This window comes from Rhinoderma darwinii, assembly GCF_050947455.1.
Source record: "Rhinoderma darwinii isolate aRhiDar2 chromosome 5 unlocalized genomic scaffold, aRhiDar2.hap1 SUPER_5_unloc_4, whole genome shotgun sequence".
NCBI lineage: Eukaryota > Metazoa > Chordata > Amphibia > Anura > Rhinodermatidae > Rhinoderma > Rhinoderma darwinii.
Window position 1 is genome coordinate 30,001 of NW_027461798.1, and position 20,666 is coordinate 50,666.

The 20,666-nt window shown below is 41.5% G+C and overlaps 1 protein-coding gene across 1 annotated transcript in view; it reads right to left on the bottom strand.

Annotated features, from left to right (window-relative positions):
- LOC142692703 (carbonic anhydrase 4-like) overlaps nucleotides 1-20,666 on the bottom strand; it is a 74,836-nt gene that overhangs the window by 9,943 nt on the left and 44,227 nt on the right. The window contains exons 3-4 of the mRNA XM_075847602.1: nucleotides 8,170-8,312; nucleotides 2,474-2,563 (exon numbers count right to left, since the gene is read on the bottom strand). Coding sequence (XP_075703717.1) covers nucleotides 2,474-2,563; nucleotides 8,170-8,312 — 233 coding nt within the window. The remainder of the gene's footprint in view (nucleotides 1-2,473; nucleotides 2,564-8,169; nucleotides 8,313-20,666) is intronic.

Here is a 20,666-nt window from a genome sequence, read left to right on the forward strand (position 1 = left end):
ACTACTCATCAAGAAGGTGGAAGCAGAAACACAAGGAAGAGCGACTACTGAAGGTCCAACATCAAGAGACAGCAGCTGAACTGATTCTAACTCATCAATGATAAGAATTGAGAGGTGGTCAACCTTCAGTTCATCCTCCAGCCCACTCTTTCATCCACTCTCAGTCCGCCCTCCAGCCCATTCTGCAGCCCATCTTCTTATCCACCCTTCAGTGCACCCTCCAGCCCAGCTTCATGTCCATCCTCCAGTTACCCTCTAGCCCCTCTTCAGTCCATCCTCCAGCCCACCCTTCAGTCCATCCTGCAGCCCAGCTTCATTTCTATCCTCCAGCCCATCCTCTAGCCCCCTTCAGTTTATCCTCCAGCTCAGGTTCATATCCATCCTCCAGTTTATCCTGCAGCCCAGCTTCATGTCATCTTCCAACCCCCTTCTAGCATTACTTAAGTCCATCCTCCAGCCCACCCACATCTATCCTCCAGCCCAGCTTCATGTCCATCCTTCAGTCCACCCTTCAATCCAGCTTCATGTCCATCCTCCAGTCCATCTTCCAGCCACCCTGCAGCCCAGCTTCATGTCCATCTTCCAACCCACTCTCCTGTCCATCCTCTAACCCAACCTCATGTCCAACCTCCAGCCCACACCTCAATCCACCCTTCGATCCACCCTCCAACCCAGCTTCATGTCCTCCAGTCCATCCTCTAGCCCACCCTCCAGTCTACCCTTCAGCCCAGCTTCTTGGCCATTCTTCAGTCCACCCTCCAGTTCATCTTCTTGTGCGGTATATTGCCCGCTGATGGGTCTCGCAACTCCTCTGGTGGCCTGTCCCTCCCAGCGGCCCTTCGGCATCTGCAGGGGTCCTGTGTTTCTGCCCGTAGTGTCCCTAGTGCACTCACGCTCCGGCAGTCTCTTAAAGGGCCAGTGTCTGTGAAATTCAAAATTCATTCATCCAATTCCTGTTACCCCAGGACTATTTAAGGCACCGCTGCTACCTGGTTCCTGAGCAACATTGGAACAACCTAGTTGTATCCCGCAAAGGTTCACATGTGCATCTGATTCCAGTCCGCTATTGCTATCTGTTGTCAGCCTGTATCCAGTCATTCACTACCAGCCTGTATCCAGTCCACTATTGCTGCCTGTTGTCAGCCAGTATCCAGTTATCTGCCAGTGTCCAGCTGTTCGTTATCTGCCCATGTCCAGTCATCTGCTATCCACCAATGTCCAGCAATCCACTATCAGCTTCCATCGAGTTTCCAAGGTCAGCCATCGTCCAACTGTAGGTGTCATGCACAAACTTTCCAGACATCAAAATACCATCTGCCAGTGCCTGTTTCTAGTCCGCTTGGCCAACAGCTACTCCGCTGAGACCACCTCAAGACCTGGTAGTCTCCCCACAGCAAAGAACAGATCCCTGTTTAGAGGTTAAAGGGTGAAGACCGGGGAGGCTACTTAGATAACGCTTAGAGGTGGCCCCAGGCCAAACCAATGGAGGAGCCCAGTGGGTCCACAACTTGCTCGTCATAACATGCAGCTTATAATCACTTGTGTCACAACTGCCTATCCGGCTGTGCCTCACCAATAACTGGGGGCGCCTCATAGTCTGAGAAGCAGCGCTCTAGCCAACCCTCCAGCCCATGGAGATATGATGTCATTTTCAAATTTAGGGCTTCGTTTCCTTCTGCTTTGAATTCATAGTTTTCAGTCTGCATCTATTACATATGAATAAAATATTACATTGAATTATCCTATGTGAGGCAGGTTGTTCGGGGAAATCGTTTTCTATCTAGGATTGTCTTTCTCTGCCTGCAGATAATGCAATGATGATTTCTCATTTATGTTTCTATGATAGTTCATCAGCTAGAAACTTTCGTCATTATACTGTCCCGTGTCGGGGTGTAGCTGCTCCGCGTCTTAGCCGCTTAGTGCAGTGTTTCTCCTTAGTTGAGGTGCCCCTAGTTGTTGGGGAGGCAGATGTGACAGAAGTAATTGCAAACTGCACAGTCAACGATCTCTGGTTAAGCTACAGAACTAATTGTAAAACCAGGCTTAGCCCAGGAGACAGAAGAAAAACGAAGCCATAGTTTTAATTTTAGAATGGCCTACGACCAATGGTGGTGATGCCCAGGTATCGCCATGTTCTGGTTGGTGGAGCCCTATAAGAAACAGTCGGTGTGATGTGCGGGCCCCACTCATGGTGCATTTCTACCCCTTCGAAAAATTGGTTGAATGTGAGAAACCAGCAGCAGCCGCCGAAACACCAGGAGGAGAAACGATTCCTAGAGTTGTTTACCTGTTCTTTGCACAACTAGATCTGGTGAGAATCTTGGTGCCCAGTGTTATTCGTTGTAATATTTAACACACTACACTATGGAGCGGCTTTTTGTGTAATCTGCTTTTTTATCTAAAAAGTTGCAACAACATAAATATGGAAAAGGCCGGGTGAACGCTGCAGCCACTATGAACGTTTCCCACTCACATCGATAAAGAATCCCAGAACTGCAATTCCATTGGGGTCTTGTTTGGCTTCCGATAGTTTCATTCCTCCCTTTGTGTGAACAACGTGCATCTACGGGAAACAAAGAAGTCTTAATGTCGAAGCGCAAAGCTGCGGGGGCAAGAAAATCCGACAGAACACAGACAATAAACGAAGCATCAATCGTAAAAGATGGTGGAAAATAACGGACGGCTTTGGGATTAGAATGATCAAGATATTATGAAGGTGAACATGCCATTGTCGGGGTCTCGCTATTCACATGCAGCTCTTTGATATTCCATCTCTTGTAGGTTTTTTGTCAAAAAGAGTAAATCACTTGTGGAATCCGTGAAATCTGGGCCACTGGACAATAAGCAGCTGATTCCTCAGACCTTAAGACTAGACGGTTCCATCCAGTGCCCTCTGTTGTGAATTCACCAGCGCCCGGCTCTTCCTTAATAAAGGTTCTGTACACTCTAAAATCCCACAAAACATTCATTTCATACAAAAACTTTTCAAATATTTTTTAAATTGACTTTTAGTAAAAATATTGTTTTGTTTTTCCAATAGAAGCTGTGCAGTTCATTATGAGCCCATTCCGTCAGTTCAGCTGACAGCAGGTCCTGTGTGTATCTAACCCCCCGGACCACCATATTATCGGTCACATTGATGGTGGCCCTGTGTGAAAGGCACAGGGGATGCACTTCTGTCTATTAATCTGTAGTGGAATGGTTCATTCTCCTCGTGTTTATCTTTACAGGGACTGCATCATCTATATTTTATTCTACTAATAACTATATCCACTGACATATTCTTATCTGATCTGTTTTTATTCCCGGATTGTACATTTTCATTATTTTGTTTACTGCTTTAAACGGCAGAACCCTAGGTCAGAGCACGACTCATTGGGGAAATGTAACAACGTTTCTATGTCTGTCTCTGGCACAGAAATGTTGCATTAGAAACTCGCAAATATTGCGGCTTTTGGGCCGTTTCCCCCGCTCTCACCGCTTTGACAAAACGGGACATAACCACCAGCCGTCTGACACATTTATGATATTTAAAGAGAACCTTTCACCTCCCCATACAGGTGCAGCATGAACCTGAACTGCCAATGGGGCGTGTACTGGCAAGAGGGCGTGTTACTATGGCTGTGACACTGTCCAATCAGATATGGACAGTGCTTAAGCAAGAGTGAGGATAGAGGAGAGTGTGCGCGCCCCCTTGCCAGTTCGGCAGACAAAGTACAAGATTGATCTCTCGCAAGAGCTGAAGAGGAGAGCGCACATGCGCGCTCTCCTCTCCACAGCTCTTACACTGTCCGTAGCAGTGACGCCCCCTTGCCAGTTCAGCAAAAGACTGATCTTGACAGCTGAAGAGTGAGAGCGTGCGCGCACACACTCTCTCCTCCCTCCTGCTGTAACACTCTCCCTAGCTGATTGGACAGTTTCACAGCCATAGTAACGCGCCCCCTTGCCAGTAAGCGCCCCATTGACTGTTCAGTGAAGGTGTTTTTTAAATATCGGGCGCCAAATATAACAGCAACGATATCTAAACAACGGAGGAGGGTAGAAAAAAATGTAAAGTGCCACAGGGTTTGTGCAGCCCAGGGCCATTATATGCTGCACTAAGCTGCACCTGTATGGGGAGGTGAAAGGTTCACTTTAATGCCACAATCTGGCAAAAATTATAGCAGGAAACTACACCGGCTCCTGTCTGGCATAGATTTCATTTGGTGGCGCACGGACAGCCGAAGATGCAAAAAAAATAAATAATTATTATATTTATATATATATATGTATTACCTGTGTAATCCTGCCTGTGATGATAATGACCGCTGAGAAGTGATCTCTACAGAACAGGAAGGGTCAGTCTATTATGAATGGTGGATCCTGTGTTCTCTATATATAGGTGTTACCTGTCAGTGTAATCCTGCCTGTGATGATAATGACCGCTGAGAAGTGATCTCACAGGACAGGAAGGGTCAGTCTATTATGAATGGTGGATCCTGTGTTCTCTATATATATAGGTGTTACCTGTCAGTGTAATCCTGCCTGTGATGATAATGAGCTGATGCTGAGAAGTGATCTCTACAGAACAGGAAGGATCAGTCTATTATGAATGGTGGATCATGTGTTACCTGTCAGTATAATCCTGCCTGTGATGATAATGAGATTAAGCTGAGAAGTGACCTCTACAGATCAGGAAGGTCAGTCCATTATGAATGGTGGATCCTATAATATATATATGTTACCTGTCAGTGTGATCCTGTCTGTGATGATAATAAGATGATGCTGAGAAGTGATCTCTACAGAACAGGAAGGGTCAGTCTATTATGAATGGTGGATCCTGTGTTATCTTTATATAGGTGTTACCTGTCAGTATAATCCTGCCTGTGATAATGACTACTGAGAAGTGATCTCTACAGAACAGGAAGGATCAGTCTATTATGAATGGTGGATCCTGTGTTCTCTATATATATAGGTGTTACCTGTCAGTGTAATCCTGCCTGTGATGATAATGAGATGATGCTGAGAAGCAATATCTACAGAACAGGAAGGATCAGAGAACACAGGATCCACTAGTCATAATAGACTATATATAGGTGTTACCTGTCAGTGTAATCCTGCCTGTGATGATAATGATTTCTGAGAAGTGATCTCTACAGAACAGGAAGGATCAGTCTATTATGAATGGTGGATAATGTGTTATCTACACTACCGTTCAAAAGTTTAGGGTCACTTAGAAATTTCCTTATTTTTGCAAGAAAAGCACAGTTTTTTTCAATGAAGATAACATGAAATGAATCAGAAATCCACTCTGTACATTGTTAATGTTCTAAATTACTATTCTAGCAGCAAACGTCTGGTTTTTAATGCAAAATCTACATAGGTGTATAGAGGCCCATTTCCAGCAACCACCACTCCAGTGTTCTAATGGTACATTGTGTTTGCTAACTGTGTTAGACGGCTAATGGATGATTAGAAAACACTTGAAAACCATTGTGCAATTATGTTAGCACCGCTGTAAACAGTTTTGCTGTTTAGAGGAGCTATAAAACTGACCTTCCTTTGAGCTAGTTGAGGATCTGGAGCATTACATTTGTGGGTTCGATTAAACTCTCAAAATGGCTAGAAAAAGAGAGCTTTCATGTGAAACTCGACAGTCTATTCTTGTTCTTAGAAATGAAGGCTATTCCATGCGAGAAATTGCCAAGAAACTGAAGATTTCCTACAACGGTGTGTACTACTCCCTTCAGAGGACAGCACAAACAGGCTCTAACCAGAGTAGAAAGAGAAGTGAGAGGCCCCGCTGCACAACTGAGTAACAAGACAAGTACATTAGAGTCTCTAGTGTGAGAAATAGACGCCTCACAGGTCCTCAACTGGCAGCTTCATTAAATAGTACCCGCAAAATGCCAGTGTCAACGTTTACAGTGAAGAGGCAATTCCGAGATGCTGGCCTTCAGGGCAGAGTGGCAAAGAAAAAGCCATATCTGAGACTGGCTAATAAAAGGAAAAGATTAATATGGGCAAAAGCACAGACATTGGACAGAGGAAGATTGGAAAAAAGTGTTATGGACGGACGAATGGAAGTTTGAGGTGTTTGGATCACACAGAAGAACATTTGTGAGACGCAGAACAACTGAAAAGATGCTGGAAGAGTGCCTGACGCCATCTGTCAAGCATGGTGGAGGTCAAGTGATGGTCTGGGGTAAAGTGGGAGATTTGTACAAGGTAAAAGGGATTGTGAATAAGGAAGGCTATCACTCCATTTTGCAACGCCATGCCATACCCTGTGGACAGCGCTTGATTGGAGCCAATTTCATCCTATAACAGGACAATGGCCCAAAGCACCTCCAAATGATGCAAGAACTATTTAGGGAAGAAGCCGGCAGCCGGTATTCTATCTGTAATGGAGTGGCCGGCGCAGTCACCAGATCTCACCCCGATAGAGCTGTTGTGGGAGGAGCTTGACCGTATGGTACGCAAGAAGTGCCCATCAAGCCGATCCAACTTGTGGGAGGGGCTTCTGGAAGCATGGGGGGGAATGTCTCCCGATGACCTCAGCAAATTAACAGCTCGAATGCCAAAGGTCTGCAATGCTGTAATTGCTGCAAATGGAGCGACCAAAGCAAAGTCTGAAGGAGAAAATCATTATTTCTAACCTTGTTAATGTCTTGACTATATTTTCTAGTCATTTTGGAACTCATTTGATAAATATAAGTGTGAGTTTTCATGGAAAACACAAAATTGTCTGGGTGACCCCAAACTTTTGAACGGTAGTGTATATATATATGTTACCTGTCAGTGTAATCCTGCCTGTGATGATAATGAGATGATGCTGAGAAGTGATCGCTACAGAACAGGAAGGATCAGTCTATTATAAATGGTGGATCCTGTTATCTATATATAGGTGTTACCTGTCAGTGTAATCCTGCCTGTGATGATAATGACTGCTGAGAAGTGATCTCACAGGACAGGAAGGGTCAGTCTATTATGAATGGAGGATCCTGTGTTATCCATATATAGGTGTTACCTGTCAGTGTAATCCTGCCTGTGATCATAATGAGATGATGCTGAGAAGTGATCTCTACAGAACAGGAAGGATCAGTCTATTATGAATGGTGGATCCTGTGTTATCTATATATAGGTGTTACTGGTCAGTGTAATCCTTCCTGTGATGATAATGACTGCTGAGAAGTGATCTCTACAGAACAGGAAGGATCAGTCTATTATGAATGGTGGATCCTGTGTTATCTATATATAGGTGTTACTGGTCAGTGTAATCCTGCCTGTAATGATGAGATGACATTCCTCAGATGACCATTAATAACCTCACTGATAAAATGCCAAGGCGTGGAAGTGCGTGGATTTCTGCACGTGGCGCTCATACTCCATACTGAATAAATCAAGATGTTTGGAGGATTTTGTTTCCGTTTTTTTCTATCAACTGCATATCATTAACATGTTTATCCATGCTGTGATCTCCACAATTCCAAACGCCAACAATGTTGAATATATATATATATATATATGTTACCTGTCAGCGTTCACCTCAATATCACAGGCAGGATTACACTAAGTGATCTCTACATGACAAAGTATTAGCCTATTGTGAGTCTCAGTGGCCAGTGTGAAAACCTATTCATTTAAAAAGTAACATAGAAACCCTAACCCCAAAACACCACCAAACTTTAAAAAAAAAGTAACATAAAAAAAGTAACATTTCTGATGATTTATTCCATTTAAGATTTATTTGTAACTCAGTGAACTAACCCAAACCCCAAACCTAACTGTAACCAGCAACTAACTGCAAGCCTCAACTCTAGTCCCATAGTAGATGGCAACTTGTATGGAACATAGAGAATAAATGAACTTATGGAATTTATTTTTATCAGAACCTTCACTGTAAATAAACAAAACATTGACCTTGTATTATTCCCGGTGCAACTCTTGTCTGTGGGTCACAGTAATGAGAGAATCTTTTACATTGTGCCAATGAAGCCCTACTAGATAAAAATGATCCATTTATAGACTATTGTTTTTTCATTTGGAATCTGGTAACTACATAAAGAGCTTTGGAAACTGCACAGAAACGAATGAAGGATTACACAAAAATTACTTTCAAGAACATTTACCTAATGGATTTGTCAGTGGAAAATAAAAAATGAAATCCTTGAGAGTCTATTCCATTACCTCCATAGGATACTGCCGAGAAGTCAACCTGTGCTCAGAGCCTAAAGTCCCAGTTCCCCAATGAAAATGAAATGCAGTAGCTGAATATGGTGAAGAGAGACCCCCTCCAGTTATTGAGACACCGTCGCTAATGGCAATTTCAACTGTGAACAAAAATGCATGAAGTCAGTGACTATAATAAAGGTAGGTTTGATATCACTTGTAAGCATCTACAGGAGTAATCAGTGGTATTAGTATCAGTGCAGTGTCTCTACAGGAGTAATCAGTGGTATTAGTATCAGTGCTGTGTATCTACAGGAGTTATCAGTGGTATTAATATCAGTGCTGTGCATCTACAGGAGTAATCAGTGGTATTAGTATCAGTGCTGTGCATCTACAGGAGTAATCAGTGGTATTAGTATCAGTGCTGTGTATATACAGGAGTAATCAGTGGTATTAGTATCAGTGCTGTGTCTCTACAGGAGTAATCAGTGGTATTAGTATCAGTGCTGTGTCTCTACAGGAGTAATCAGTGGTATTAGTATCAGTGCTGTGTATCTACAGGAGTTATCAGTGGTATTAATATCAGTGCTGTGCATCTACAGGAGTAATCAGTGGTATTAGTATCAGTGCTGTGTCTCTACAGGAGTTATCAGTGGTATTAGTATCAGTGCTGTGTCTCTACAGGAGTAATCAGTGGTATTAGTATCAGTGCTGTGCATCTACAGGAGTAATCAGTGGTATTAGTATCAGTGCTGTGTATATACAGGAGTAATCAGTGGTATTAGTATTAGTGCTGTGTCTCTACAGGAGTAATCAGTGGTATTAGTATCAGTGCTGTGCACCTACAGGAGTAATCAGTGGTATTAGTATCAGTGCTGTGGAACTACAGGACAAAATCAGTGGTATTAGTATCAGTGCTGTGCATCTACAGGAGTAATCAGTGGTATTAGTATCAGTGCTGTGCATCTACAGGAGTAATCAGTGGTATTAGTATCAGTGCTGTGTCTCTACAGGAGTAATCAGTGGTATTAGTATCAGTGCTGTGTCTCTACAGGAGTAATCAGTGGTATTAGTATCAGTGCTGTGTATCTATAGGAGTAATCAGTGGTATTAGTATCAGTGCTGTGTCTCTACAGGAGTAATCAGTGGTATAAGTATCAGTGCTGTGTCTCTACAGGAGTAATCAGTGGTATTAGTATCAGTGCTGTGTAACTACAGGAGTAATCAGTGGTATTAGTATCAGTGCTGTGTATCTACAGGAGTAATCAGTGGTGTTAGTATCAGTGCTGTGTCTCTACAGGAGTAATCAGTGGTATTAGTATCAGTGCTGTGCATCTACAGGAGTAATCAGTGGTATTAGTATCAGTGCTGTGTCTCTACAGGAGTAATCAGTGGTATAAGTATCAGTGCTGTGTCTCTACAGGAGTAATCAGTGGTATTAGTATCAGTGCTGTGTAACTACAGGAGTAATCAGTGGTATTAGTATCAGTGCTGTGTATCTACAGGAGTAATCAGTGGTGTTAGTATCAGTGCTGTGTCTCTACAGGAGTAATCAGTGGTATTAGTATCAGTGCTGTGCATCTACAGGAGTAATCAGTGGTATAAGTATCAGTGCTATGTATCTACAGGAGTAATCAGTGGTATTAGTATCAGTGCTGTGTCTCTACAGGAGTAATCAGTGGTATTAGTATCAGTGCTTTGTCTCTACAGGAGTAATCAGTGGTATTAGTATCAGTGCTTTGTCTCTACAGGAGTAATCAGTGGTATTAGTATCAGTGCTGTGTCTCTACAGGAGTAATCAGTGGTATTAGTATCAGTGCTGTGTCTCTACAGGAGTAATCAGTGGTATTAGTATCAGTGCTGTGTGTCTACAGGAGTAATCAGTGGTATAAGTATCAGTGCTGTGCATCTACAGGAGTAATCAGTGGTATTAGTATCAGTGCTGTGTATCTACAGGAGTAATCAGTGGTATTAGTATCAGTGCTGTGCATCTACAGGAGTAATCAGTGGTATAAGTATCAGTGCTGTGTCTCTACAGGAGTAATCAGTGGTATTAGTATCAGTGCTTTGTCTCTACAGGAGTAATCAGTGGTATAAGTATCAGTGCTGTGTCTCTACAGGAGTAATCAGTGGTATTAGTATCAGTGCTGTGTCTCTACAGGAGTAATCAGTGGTATTAGTATCAGTGCTGTGTAACTACAGGAGTAATCAGTGGTATTAGTATCAGTGCTGTGTATCTACAGGAGTAATCAGTGGTATTAGTATCAGTGCTGTGTCTCTACAGGAGTAATCAGTGGTATTAGTATCAGTGCTGTGTATCTACAGGAGTAATCAATGGTATTAGTATCAGTGCTGTGTATCTACAGGAGTAATCAGTGGTATTAGTATCAGTGCTGTGTCTCTACAGGAGTAATCAGTGGTATTAGTATCAGTGCTGTGCATCTACAGGAGTATTCAGTGGTATTAGTATCAGTGCTGTGTATCTACAGGAGTAATCAGTGGTATTAGTATCAGTGCTGTGTCTCTACAGGAGTAATCAGTGGTATTAGTATCAGTGCTGTGTAACTACAGGAGTAATCAGTGGTATTAGTATCAGTGCTGTGCATCTACAGGAGTAATCAGTGGTATTAGTATCAGTGCTGTGTATCTACAGGAGTAATCAGTGGTATTAGTACCAGTACTGTGCATCTACAGGAGTAATCAGTGGTATTAGTACCAGTACTGTGCATCTACAGGAGTAATCAGTGGTATTAGTATCAGTGCTGTGTCTCTACAGGAGTAATCAGTGGTATTAGTATCAGTGCTGTGAATCTACAGGAGTAATCAGTGGTATAAGTATCAGTGCTGTGTCTCTACAGGAGTAATCAGTGGTATTAGTATCAGTGCTGTGCTTCTACAGGAGTAATCAGTGGTATTAGTATCAGTGCTGTGTCTCTACAGGAGTAATCAGTGGTATTAGTATCAGTGCTGTGCATCTACAGCAGTAATCAGTGGTATAAGTATCAGTGCTGTGTCTCTACAGGAGTAATCAGTGGTATTAGTATCAGTGCTGCGCATCTACAGGAGTAATTAGTGGTATTAGTATCAGTGCTGTGTATCTACAGGAGTAATCAGTGGTATTAGTATCAGTGCTGTGTATCTACAGGAGTAATCAGTGGTATTAGTATCAGTGCTGTGTATCTACAGGAGTAATCAGTGGTATTAGTATCAGTGCTGTGCATCTACAGGAGTAATCAGTGGTATTAGTATCAGTGCTGTGCATCTACAGGAGTAATCAGTGGTATTAGTATCAGTGCTGTGTTTCTACAGGAGTAATCAGTGGTATTAGTATCAGTGCTGTGCATCTACAGGAGTAATCAGTGGTATTAGTATCAGTGCTGTGTCTCTACAGGAGTAATCAGTGGTATTAGTATCAGTGCTGTGCATCTACAGGAGTAATCAGTGGTATTAGTATCAGTGCTGTGTCTCTACAGGAGTAATCAGTGGTATTAGTATCAGTGCTGTGTCTCTACAGGAGTAATCAGTGGTATAAGTATCAGTGCTGTGTCTCTACAGGAGTAATCAGTGGTATTAGTATCAGTGCTGTGCATCTACAGGAGTAATCAGTGGTATTAGTATCAGTGCTGTGTCTCTACAGGAGTAATCAGTGGTATTATTATCAGTGCTGTGCATCTACAGGAGTAATCAGTGGTATTAGTATCAGTGCTGTGTCTCTACAGGAGTAATCAGTGGTATTAGTATCAGTGCTGTGTCTCTACAGGAGTTATCAGTGGTATTAATATCAGTGCTGTGCACCTACAGGAGTAATCAGTGGTAATAGTATCAGTGCTGTGGAACTACAGGACAAAATCAGTGGTATTAGTATCAGTGCTGTGTCTCTACAGGAGTAATCAGTGGTATTAGTATCAGTGCTGTGCATCTACAGGAGTAATCAGTGGTATTAGTATCAGTGCTGTGCATCTACAGGAGTAATCAGTGGTATTAGTATCAGTGCATCTACAGGAGTAATCAGTGGTATTAGTATCAGTGCTGTGTATCTACAGGAGTAATCAGTGGTATTAGTATCAGTGCTGTGTATCTACAGGAGTAATCAGTGGTATTAGTATCAGTGCTGTGTATCTACAGTAGTAATCAGTGGTATTAGTATCAGTGCTGTGTATCTACAGGAGTAATCAGTGGTATTAGTATCAGTGCTGTGTATCTACAGGAGTAATCAGTGGTATTAGTATCAGTGCTATGTATCTACAGGAATAATCAGTGGTATTAGTATCAGTGCTGTGCATCTACAGGAGTAATCAGTGGTATTAGTATCAGTGCTGTGTATATACAGGAGTAATCAGTGGTATTAGTATCAGTGCTGTGTCTCTACAGGAGTTATCAGTGGTATTAATATCAGTGCTGTGTCTCTACAGGAGTAATCAGTGGTATTAGTATCAGTGCTGTGTATCTACAGGAATAATCAGTGGTATTAGTATCAGTGCTGTGCACCTACAGGAGTAATCAGTGGTATTAGTATTAGTACATCTACAGGAGTAATCAGTGGTATTAGTATTAGTACATCTACAGGAGTAATCAGTGGTATTAATATCAGTGCTGTGTATCTACAGGAGTAATCAGTGGTATTAGTATCAGTGCTGTGCATCTACAGGAGTAATCAGTGGTATTAGTATCAGTGCTGTGTATCTACAGGAGTTATCAGTGGTATTAGTATCAGTGCTGTGTATCTACAGGAGTAATCAGTGGTATTAGTATCAGTGCTGTGCATCTACAGGAGTAATCAGTGGTATTAGTATCAGTGCTGTGTATCTACAGGAGTTATCAGTGGTATTAATATCAGTGCTGTGTCTCTACAGGAGTAATCAGTGGTATTAGTATCAGTGCTGTGTATCTACAGGAGTAATCAGTGGTATTAGTATCAGTGCTGTGCATCTACAGGAGTAATCAGTGGTATTAGTATCAGTGCTGTGTATATACAGGAGTAATCAGTGGTATTAGTATTAGTGCTGTGTCTCTACAGGAGTAATCAGTGGTATTAGTATCAGTGCTGTACACCTACAGGAGTAATCAGTGGTATTAGTATCAGTGCTGTGGAACTACAGGACAAAATCAGTGGTATTAGTATCAGTGCTGTGCATCTACAGGAGTAATCAGTGGTATTAGTATCAGTGCTGTGCATCTACAGGAGTAATCAGTGGTATTAGTATCAGTGCTGTGTATCTACAGGAGTAATCAGTGGTATTAGTATCAGTGCTGTGCATCTACAGGAGTTATCAGTGGTATTAATATCAGTGCTGTGTCTCTACAGGAGTAATCAGTGGTATTAGTATCAGTGCTGTGTGTCTACAGGAGTAATCAGTGGTATTAGTATCAGTGCTGTGTAACTACAGGAGTAATCAGTGGTATTAGTATCAGTGCTGTGTATCTACAGGAGTAATCAGTGGTATTAGTATCAGTGCTGTGTAACTACAGGAGTAATCAGTGGTATTAGTATCAGTGCTGTGTATCTACAGGAGTAATCAGTGGTATTAGTATCAGTGCTGTGTATCTACAGGAGTAATCAGTGGTATTAGTATCAGTGCTGTGTCTCTACAGGAGTAATCAGTGGTATTAGTATCAGTGCTGTGCATCTACAGGAGTAATCAGTGGTATTAGTATCAGTGCTGTGTATCTACAGGAGTTATCAGTGGTATTAATATCAGTGCTGTGCACCTACAGGAGTAATCAGTGGTATTAGTATCAGTGCTGTGTATCTACAGGAGTAATTAGTGGTATTAGTATCAGTACATCTACAGGAGTAATCAGTGGTGTTAGTATCAGTGCATCTACAGGAGTAATCAGTGGTATTAGTATCAGTGCTGTGTAACTACAGGAGTAATCAGTGGTATTAGTATCAGTGCTGTGCATCTACAGGAGTAATCAGTGGTATTAGTATCAGTGCTGTGTAACTACAGGAGTAATCAGTGGTATTAGTATCAGTGCTGTGTATCTACAGGAGTTATCAGTGGTATTAATATCAGTGCTGTGTCTCTACAGGAGTAATCAGTGGTATTAGTATCAGTGCTGTGTATCTACAGGAGTAATCAGTGGTATTAGTATCAGTGCTGTGTCTCTACAGGAGTAATCAGTGGTATAAGTATCAGTGCTGTGTCTCTACAGGAGTAATCAGTGGTATTAGTATCAGTGCTGTGTAACTACAGGAGTAATCAGTGGTATTAGTATCAGTGCTGTGTATCTACAGGAGTAATCAGTGGTGTTAGTATCAGTGCTGTGTCTCTACAGGAGTAATCAGTGGTATTAGTATCAGTGCTGTGCATCTACAGGAGTAATCAGTGGTATAAGTATCAGTGCTATGTATCTACAGGAGTAATCAGTGGTATTAGTATCAGTGCTGTGTCTCTACAGGAGTAATCAGTGGTATTAGTATCAGTGCTTTGTCTCTACAGGAGTAATCAGTGGTATTAGTATCAGTGCTTTGTCTCTACAGGAGTAATCAGTGGTATTAGTATCAGTGCTGTGTCTCTACAGGAGTAATCAGTGGTATTAGTATCAGTGCTGTGTCTCTACAGGAGTAATCAGTGGTATTAGTATCAGTGCTGTGTGTCTACAGGAGTAATCAGTGGTATAAGTATCAGTGCTGTGCATCTACAGGAGTAATCAGTGGTATTAGTATCAGTGCTGTGTATCTACAGGAGTAATCAGTGGTATTAGTATCAGTGCTGTGCATCTACAGGAGTAATCAGTGGTATAAGTATCAGTGCTGTGTCTCTACAGGAGTAATCAGTGGTATTAGTATCAGTGCTTTGTCTCTACAGGAGTAATCAGTGGTATAAGTATCAGTGCTGTGTCTCTACAGGAGTAATCAGTGGTATTAGTATCAGTGCTGTGTCTCTACAGGAGTAATCAGTGGTATTAGTATCAGTGCTGTGTAACTACAGGAGTAATCAGTGGTATTAGTATCAGTGCTGTGTCTCTACAGGAGTAATCAGTGGTATTAGTATCAGTGCTGTGTATCTACAGGAGTAATCAATGGTATTAGTATCAGTGCTGTGTATCTACAGGAGTAATCAGTGGTATTAGTATCAGTGCTGTGTCTCTACAGGAGTAATCAGTGGTATTAGTATCAGTGCTGTGCATCTACAGGAGTATTCAGTGGTATTAGTATCAGTGCTGTGTATCTACAGGAGTAATCAGTGGTATTAGTATCAGTGCTGTGTCTCTACAGGAGTAATCAGTGGTATTAGTATCAGTGCTGTGTAACTACAGGAGTAATCAGTGGTATTAGTATCAGTGCTGTGCATCTACAGGAGTAATCAGTGGTATTAGTATCAGTGCTGTGTATCTACAGGAGTAATCAGTGGTATTAGTACCAGTACTGTGCATCTACAGGAGTAATCAGTGGTATTAGTACCAGTACTGTGCATCTACAGGAGTAATCAGTGGTATTAGTATCAGTGCTGTGTCTCTACAGGAGTAATCAGTGGTATTAGTATCAGTGCTGTGAATCTACAGGAGTAATCAGTGGTATAAGTATCAGTGCTGTGTCTCTACAGGAGTAATCAGTGGTATTAGTATCAGTGCTGTGCTTCTACAGGAGTAATCAGTGGTATTAGTATCAGTGCTGTGTCTCTACAGGAGTAATCAGTGGTATTAGTATCAGTGCTGTGCATCTACAGCAGTAATCAGTGGTATAAGTATCAGTGCTGTGTCTCTACAGGAGTAATCAGTGGTATTAGTATCAGTGCTGCGCATCTACAGGAGTAATTAGTGGTATTAGTATCAGTGCTGTGTATCTACATGAGTAATCAGTGGTATTAGTATCAGTGCTGTGTATCTACAGGAGTAATCAGTGGTATTAGTATCAGTGCTGTGCATCTACAGGAGTAATCAGTGGTATTAGTATCAGTGCTGTGCATCTACAGGAGTAATCAGTGGTATTAGTATCAGTGCTGTGTTTCTACAGGAGTAATCAGTGGTATTAGTATCAGTGCTGTGCATCTACAGGAGTAATCAGTGGTATTAGTATCAGTGCTGTGTCTCTACAGGAGTAATCAGTGGTATTAGTATCAGTGCTGTGCATCTACAGGAGTAATCAGTGGTATTAGTATCAGTGCTGTGTCTCTACAGGAGTAATCAGTGGTATTAGTATCAGTGCTGTGTCTCTACAGGAGTAATCAGTGGTATAAGTATCAGTGCTGTGTCTCTACAGGAGTAATCAGTGGTATTAGTATCAGTGCTGTGCATCTACAGGAGTAATCAGTGGTATTAGTATCAGTGCTGTGTCTCTACAGGAGTAATCAGTGGTATTATTATCAGTGCTGTGCATCTACAGGAGTAATCAGTGGTATTAGTATCAGTGCTGTGTCTCTACAGGAGTAATCAGTGGTATTAGTATCAGTGCTGTGTCTCTACAGGAGTTATCAGTGGTATTAATATCAGTGCTGTGCACCTACAGGAGTAATCAGTGGTAATAGTATCAGTGCTGTGGAACTACAGGACAAAATCAGTGGTATTAGTATCAGTGCTGTGTCTCTACAGGAGTAATCAGTGGTATTAGTATCAGTGCTGTGCATCTACAGGAGTAATCAGTGGTATTAGTATCAGTGCTGTGCATCTACAGGAGTAATCAGTGGTATTAGTATCAGTGCATCTACAGGAGTAATCAGTGGTATTAGTATCAGTGCTGTGTCTCTACAGGAGTAATCAGTGGTATTAGTATCAGTGCTGTGTATCTACAGGAGTAATCAGTGGTATTAGTATCAGTGCTGTGTATCTACAGGAGTAATCAGTGGTATTAGTATCAGTGCTGTGTATCTACAGGAGTAATCAGTGGTATTAGTATCAGTGCTGTGTATCTACAGGAGTAATCAGTGGTATTAGTATCAGTGCTATGTATCTACAGGAATAATCAGTGGTATTAGTATCAGTGCTGTGCATCTACAGGAGTAATCAGTGGTATTAGTATCAGTGCTGTGTATATACAGGAGTAATCAGTGGTATTAATATCAGTGCTGTGTCTCTACAGGAGTAATCAGTGGTATTAGTATCAGTGCTGTGTATCTACAGGAATAATCAGTGGTATTAGTATCAGTGCTGTGCACCTACAGGAGTAATCAGTGGTATTAGTATTAGTACATCTACAGGAGTAATCAGTGGTATTAGTATTAGTACATCTACAGGAGTAATCAGTGGTATTAATATCAGTGCTGTGTATCTACAGGAGTAATCAGTGGTATTAGTATCAGTGCTGTGTATCTACAGGAATAATCAGTGGTATTAGTATCAGTGCTGTGTATCTACAGGAGTAATCAGTGGTATTAGTATCAGTGCTGTGTATCTACAGGAGTTATCAGTGGTATTAATATCAGTGCTGTGTCTCTACAGGAGTAATCAGTGGTATTAGTATCAGTGCTGTGTATCTACAGGAGTAATCAGTGGTATTAGTATCAGTGCTGTGCATCTACAGGAGTAATCAGTGGTATTAGTATCAGTGCTGTGTATCTACAGGAGTTATCAGTGGTATTAATATCAGTGCTGTGTCTCTACAGGAGTAATCAGTGGTATTAGTATCAGTGCTGTGTATCTACAGGAGTAATCAGTGGTATTAGTATCAGTGCTGTGCATCTACAGGAGTAATCAGTGGTATTAGTATCAGTGCTGTGTATATACAGGAGTAATCAGTGGTATTAGTATTAGTGCTGTGTCTCTACAGGAGTAATCAGTGGTATTAGTATCAGTGCTGTACACCTACAGGAGTAATCAGTGGTATTAGTATCAGTGCTGTGGAACTACAGGACAAAATCAGTGGTATTAGTATCAGTGCTGTGCATCTACAGGAGTAATCAGTGGTATTAGTATCAGTGCTGTGCATCTACAGGAGTAATCAGTAGTATAAGTATCAGTGCTGTGTCTCTACAGGAGTAATCAGTGGTATTAGTATCAGTGCTGTGCATCTACAGGAGTAATCAGTGGTATTAGTATCAGTGCTGTGTATCTACAGGAGTAATCAGTGGTATTAGTATCAGTGCTGTGCATCTACAGGAGTTATCAGTGGTATTAATATCAGTGCTGTGTCTCTACAGGAGTAATCAGTGGTATTAGTATCAGTGCGGTGTGTCTACAGGAGTAATCAGTGGTATTAGTATCAGTGCTGTGTAACTACAGGAGTAATCAGTGGTATTAGTATCAGTGCTGTGTATCTACAGGAGTAATCAGTGGTATTAGTATCAGTGCTGTGTAACTACAGGAGTAATCAGTGGTATTAGTATCAGTGCTGTGTATCTACAGGAGTAATCAGTGGTATTAGTATCAGTGCTGTGTATCTACAGGAGTAATCAGTGGTATTAGTATCAGTGCTGTGTCTCTACAGGAGTAATCAGTGGTATTAGTATCAGTGCTGTGCATCTACAGGAGTAATCAGTGGTATTAGTATCAGTGCTGTGTATCTACAGGAGTTATCAGTGGTATTAATATCAGTGCTGTGCACCTACAGGAGTAATCAGTGGTATTAGTATCAGTGCTGTGTATCTACAGGAGTAATTAGTGGTATTAGTATCAGTACATCTACAGGAGTAATCAGTGGTGTTAGTATCAGTGCATCTACAGGAGTAATCAGTGGTATTAGTATCAGTGCTGTGTAACTACAGGAGTAATCAGTGGTATTAGTATCAGTGCTGTGCATCTACAGGAGTAATCAGTGGTATTAGTATCAGTGCTGTGCATCTACAGGAGTAATCAGTGGTATTAGTATCAGTGCTGTGTATCTACAGGAGTTATCAGTGGTATTAATATCAGTGCTGTGTCTCTACAGGAGTAATCAGTGGTATTAGTATCAGTGCTGTGTCTCTACAGGAGTAATCAGTGGTATTAGTATCAGTGCTGCGCATCTACAGGAGTAATCAGTGGTATTAGTATCAGTGCTGTGTATCTACAGGAGTTATCAGTGGTATTAATATCAGTGCTGTGTCTCTACAGGAGTAATCAGTGGTATTAGTATCAGTGCTGTGTATCTACAGGAGTAATCAGTGGTATTAGTATCAGTGCTGTGCATCTACAGGAGTAATCAGTGGTATTAGTATCAGTGCTGTGTCTCTACAGGAGTAATCAGTGGTATTAGTATCAGTGCTGTGTATCTACAGGAGTTATCAGTGGTATTAATATCAGTGCTGTGTATCTACAGGAGTAATCAGTGGTATTAGTATCAGTGCTGTGTATCTACAGGAGTAATCAGTGGTATTAGTATCAGTGCTGTGTCTCTACAGGAGTAATCAGTGGTATTAGTATCAGTGCTGTGTATCTACAGGAGTAATCAGTGGTATTAGTATCAGTGCTGTGCATCTACAGGAGTAATCAGTGGTATTAGTATCAGTGCTGTGTACCTACAGGAGTAATCAGTGGTATTAGTATCAGTGCTGTGTATCTACAGGAGTAATCAGTGGTATTAGTATCAGTGCTGTGTCTCTACAGGAGTAATCAGTGGTATTAATATCAGTGCTGTGTCTCTACAGGAGTAATCAGTGGTATTAGTATCAGTGCTGTGTATCTACAGGAGTAATTAGTGGTATTAGTATCAGTGCTGTGTATCTACAGGAGTAATCAGTGGTGTTAGTATCAGTGCTGTGTATCTACAGGAGTAATCAGTGGTATTAGTATCAGTGCTGTGTAACTACAGGAGTAATCAGTGGTATTAGTATCAGTGCTGTGTATCTACAGGAGTAATCAGTGGTATTAGTATCAGTGCTGTGTAACTACAGGAGTAATCAGTGGTATTAGTATCAGTGCTGTGTCTCTACAGGAGTAATCAGTGGTATTAGTATCAGTGCTGTGTATCTACAGGAGTTATCAGTGGTATTAATATCAGTGCTGTGCACCTACAGGAGTAATCAGTGGTATTAGTATCAGTGCTGTGTATCTACAGGAGTAATCAGTGGTATTAGTATCAGTGCTGTGTCTCTACAGGAGTAATCAGTGGTATTAGTATCAGTGCTGTGCATCTACAGGAGTAATCAGTGGTATTAGTATCAGTGCTGTGTCTCTACAGGAGTAATCAGTGGTATTAGTATCAGTGCTGTGTCTCTACAGGAGTAATCAGTGGTATTAGTATCAGTGCTGTGTATCTACAGGAGTAATCAGTGGTATTAGTATCAGTGCTGTGTCTCTACAGGAGTAATCAGTGGTATAAGTATCAGTGCTGTGTCTCTACAGGAGTAATCAGTGGTATTAGTATCAGTGCTGTGTAACTACAGGAGTAATCAGTGGTATTAGTATCAGTGCTGTGTATCTACAGGAGTAATCAGTGGTGTTAGTATCAGTGCTGTGTCTCTACAGGAGTAATCAGTGGTATTAGTATCAGTGCTGTGCATCTACAGGAGTAATCAGTGGTATAAGTATCAGTGCTATGTATCTACAGGAGTAATCAGTGGTATTAGTATCAGTGCTGTGTCTCTACAGGAGTAATCAGTGGTATTAGTATCAGTGCTTTGTCTCTACAGGAGTTATCAGTGGTATTAATATCAGTG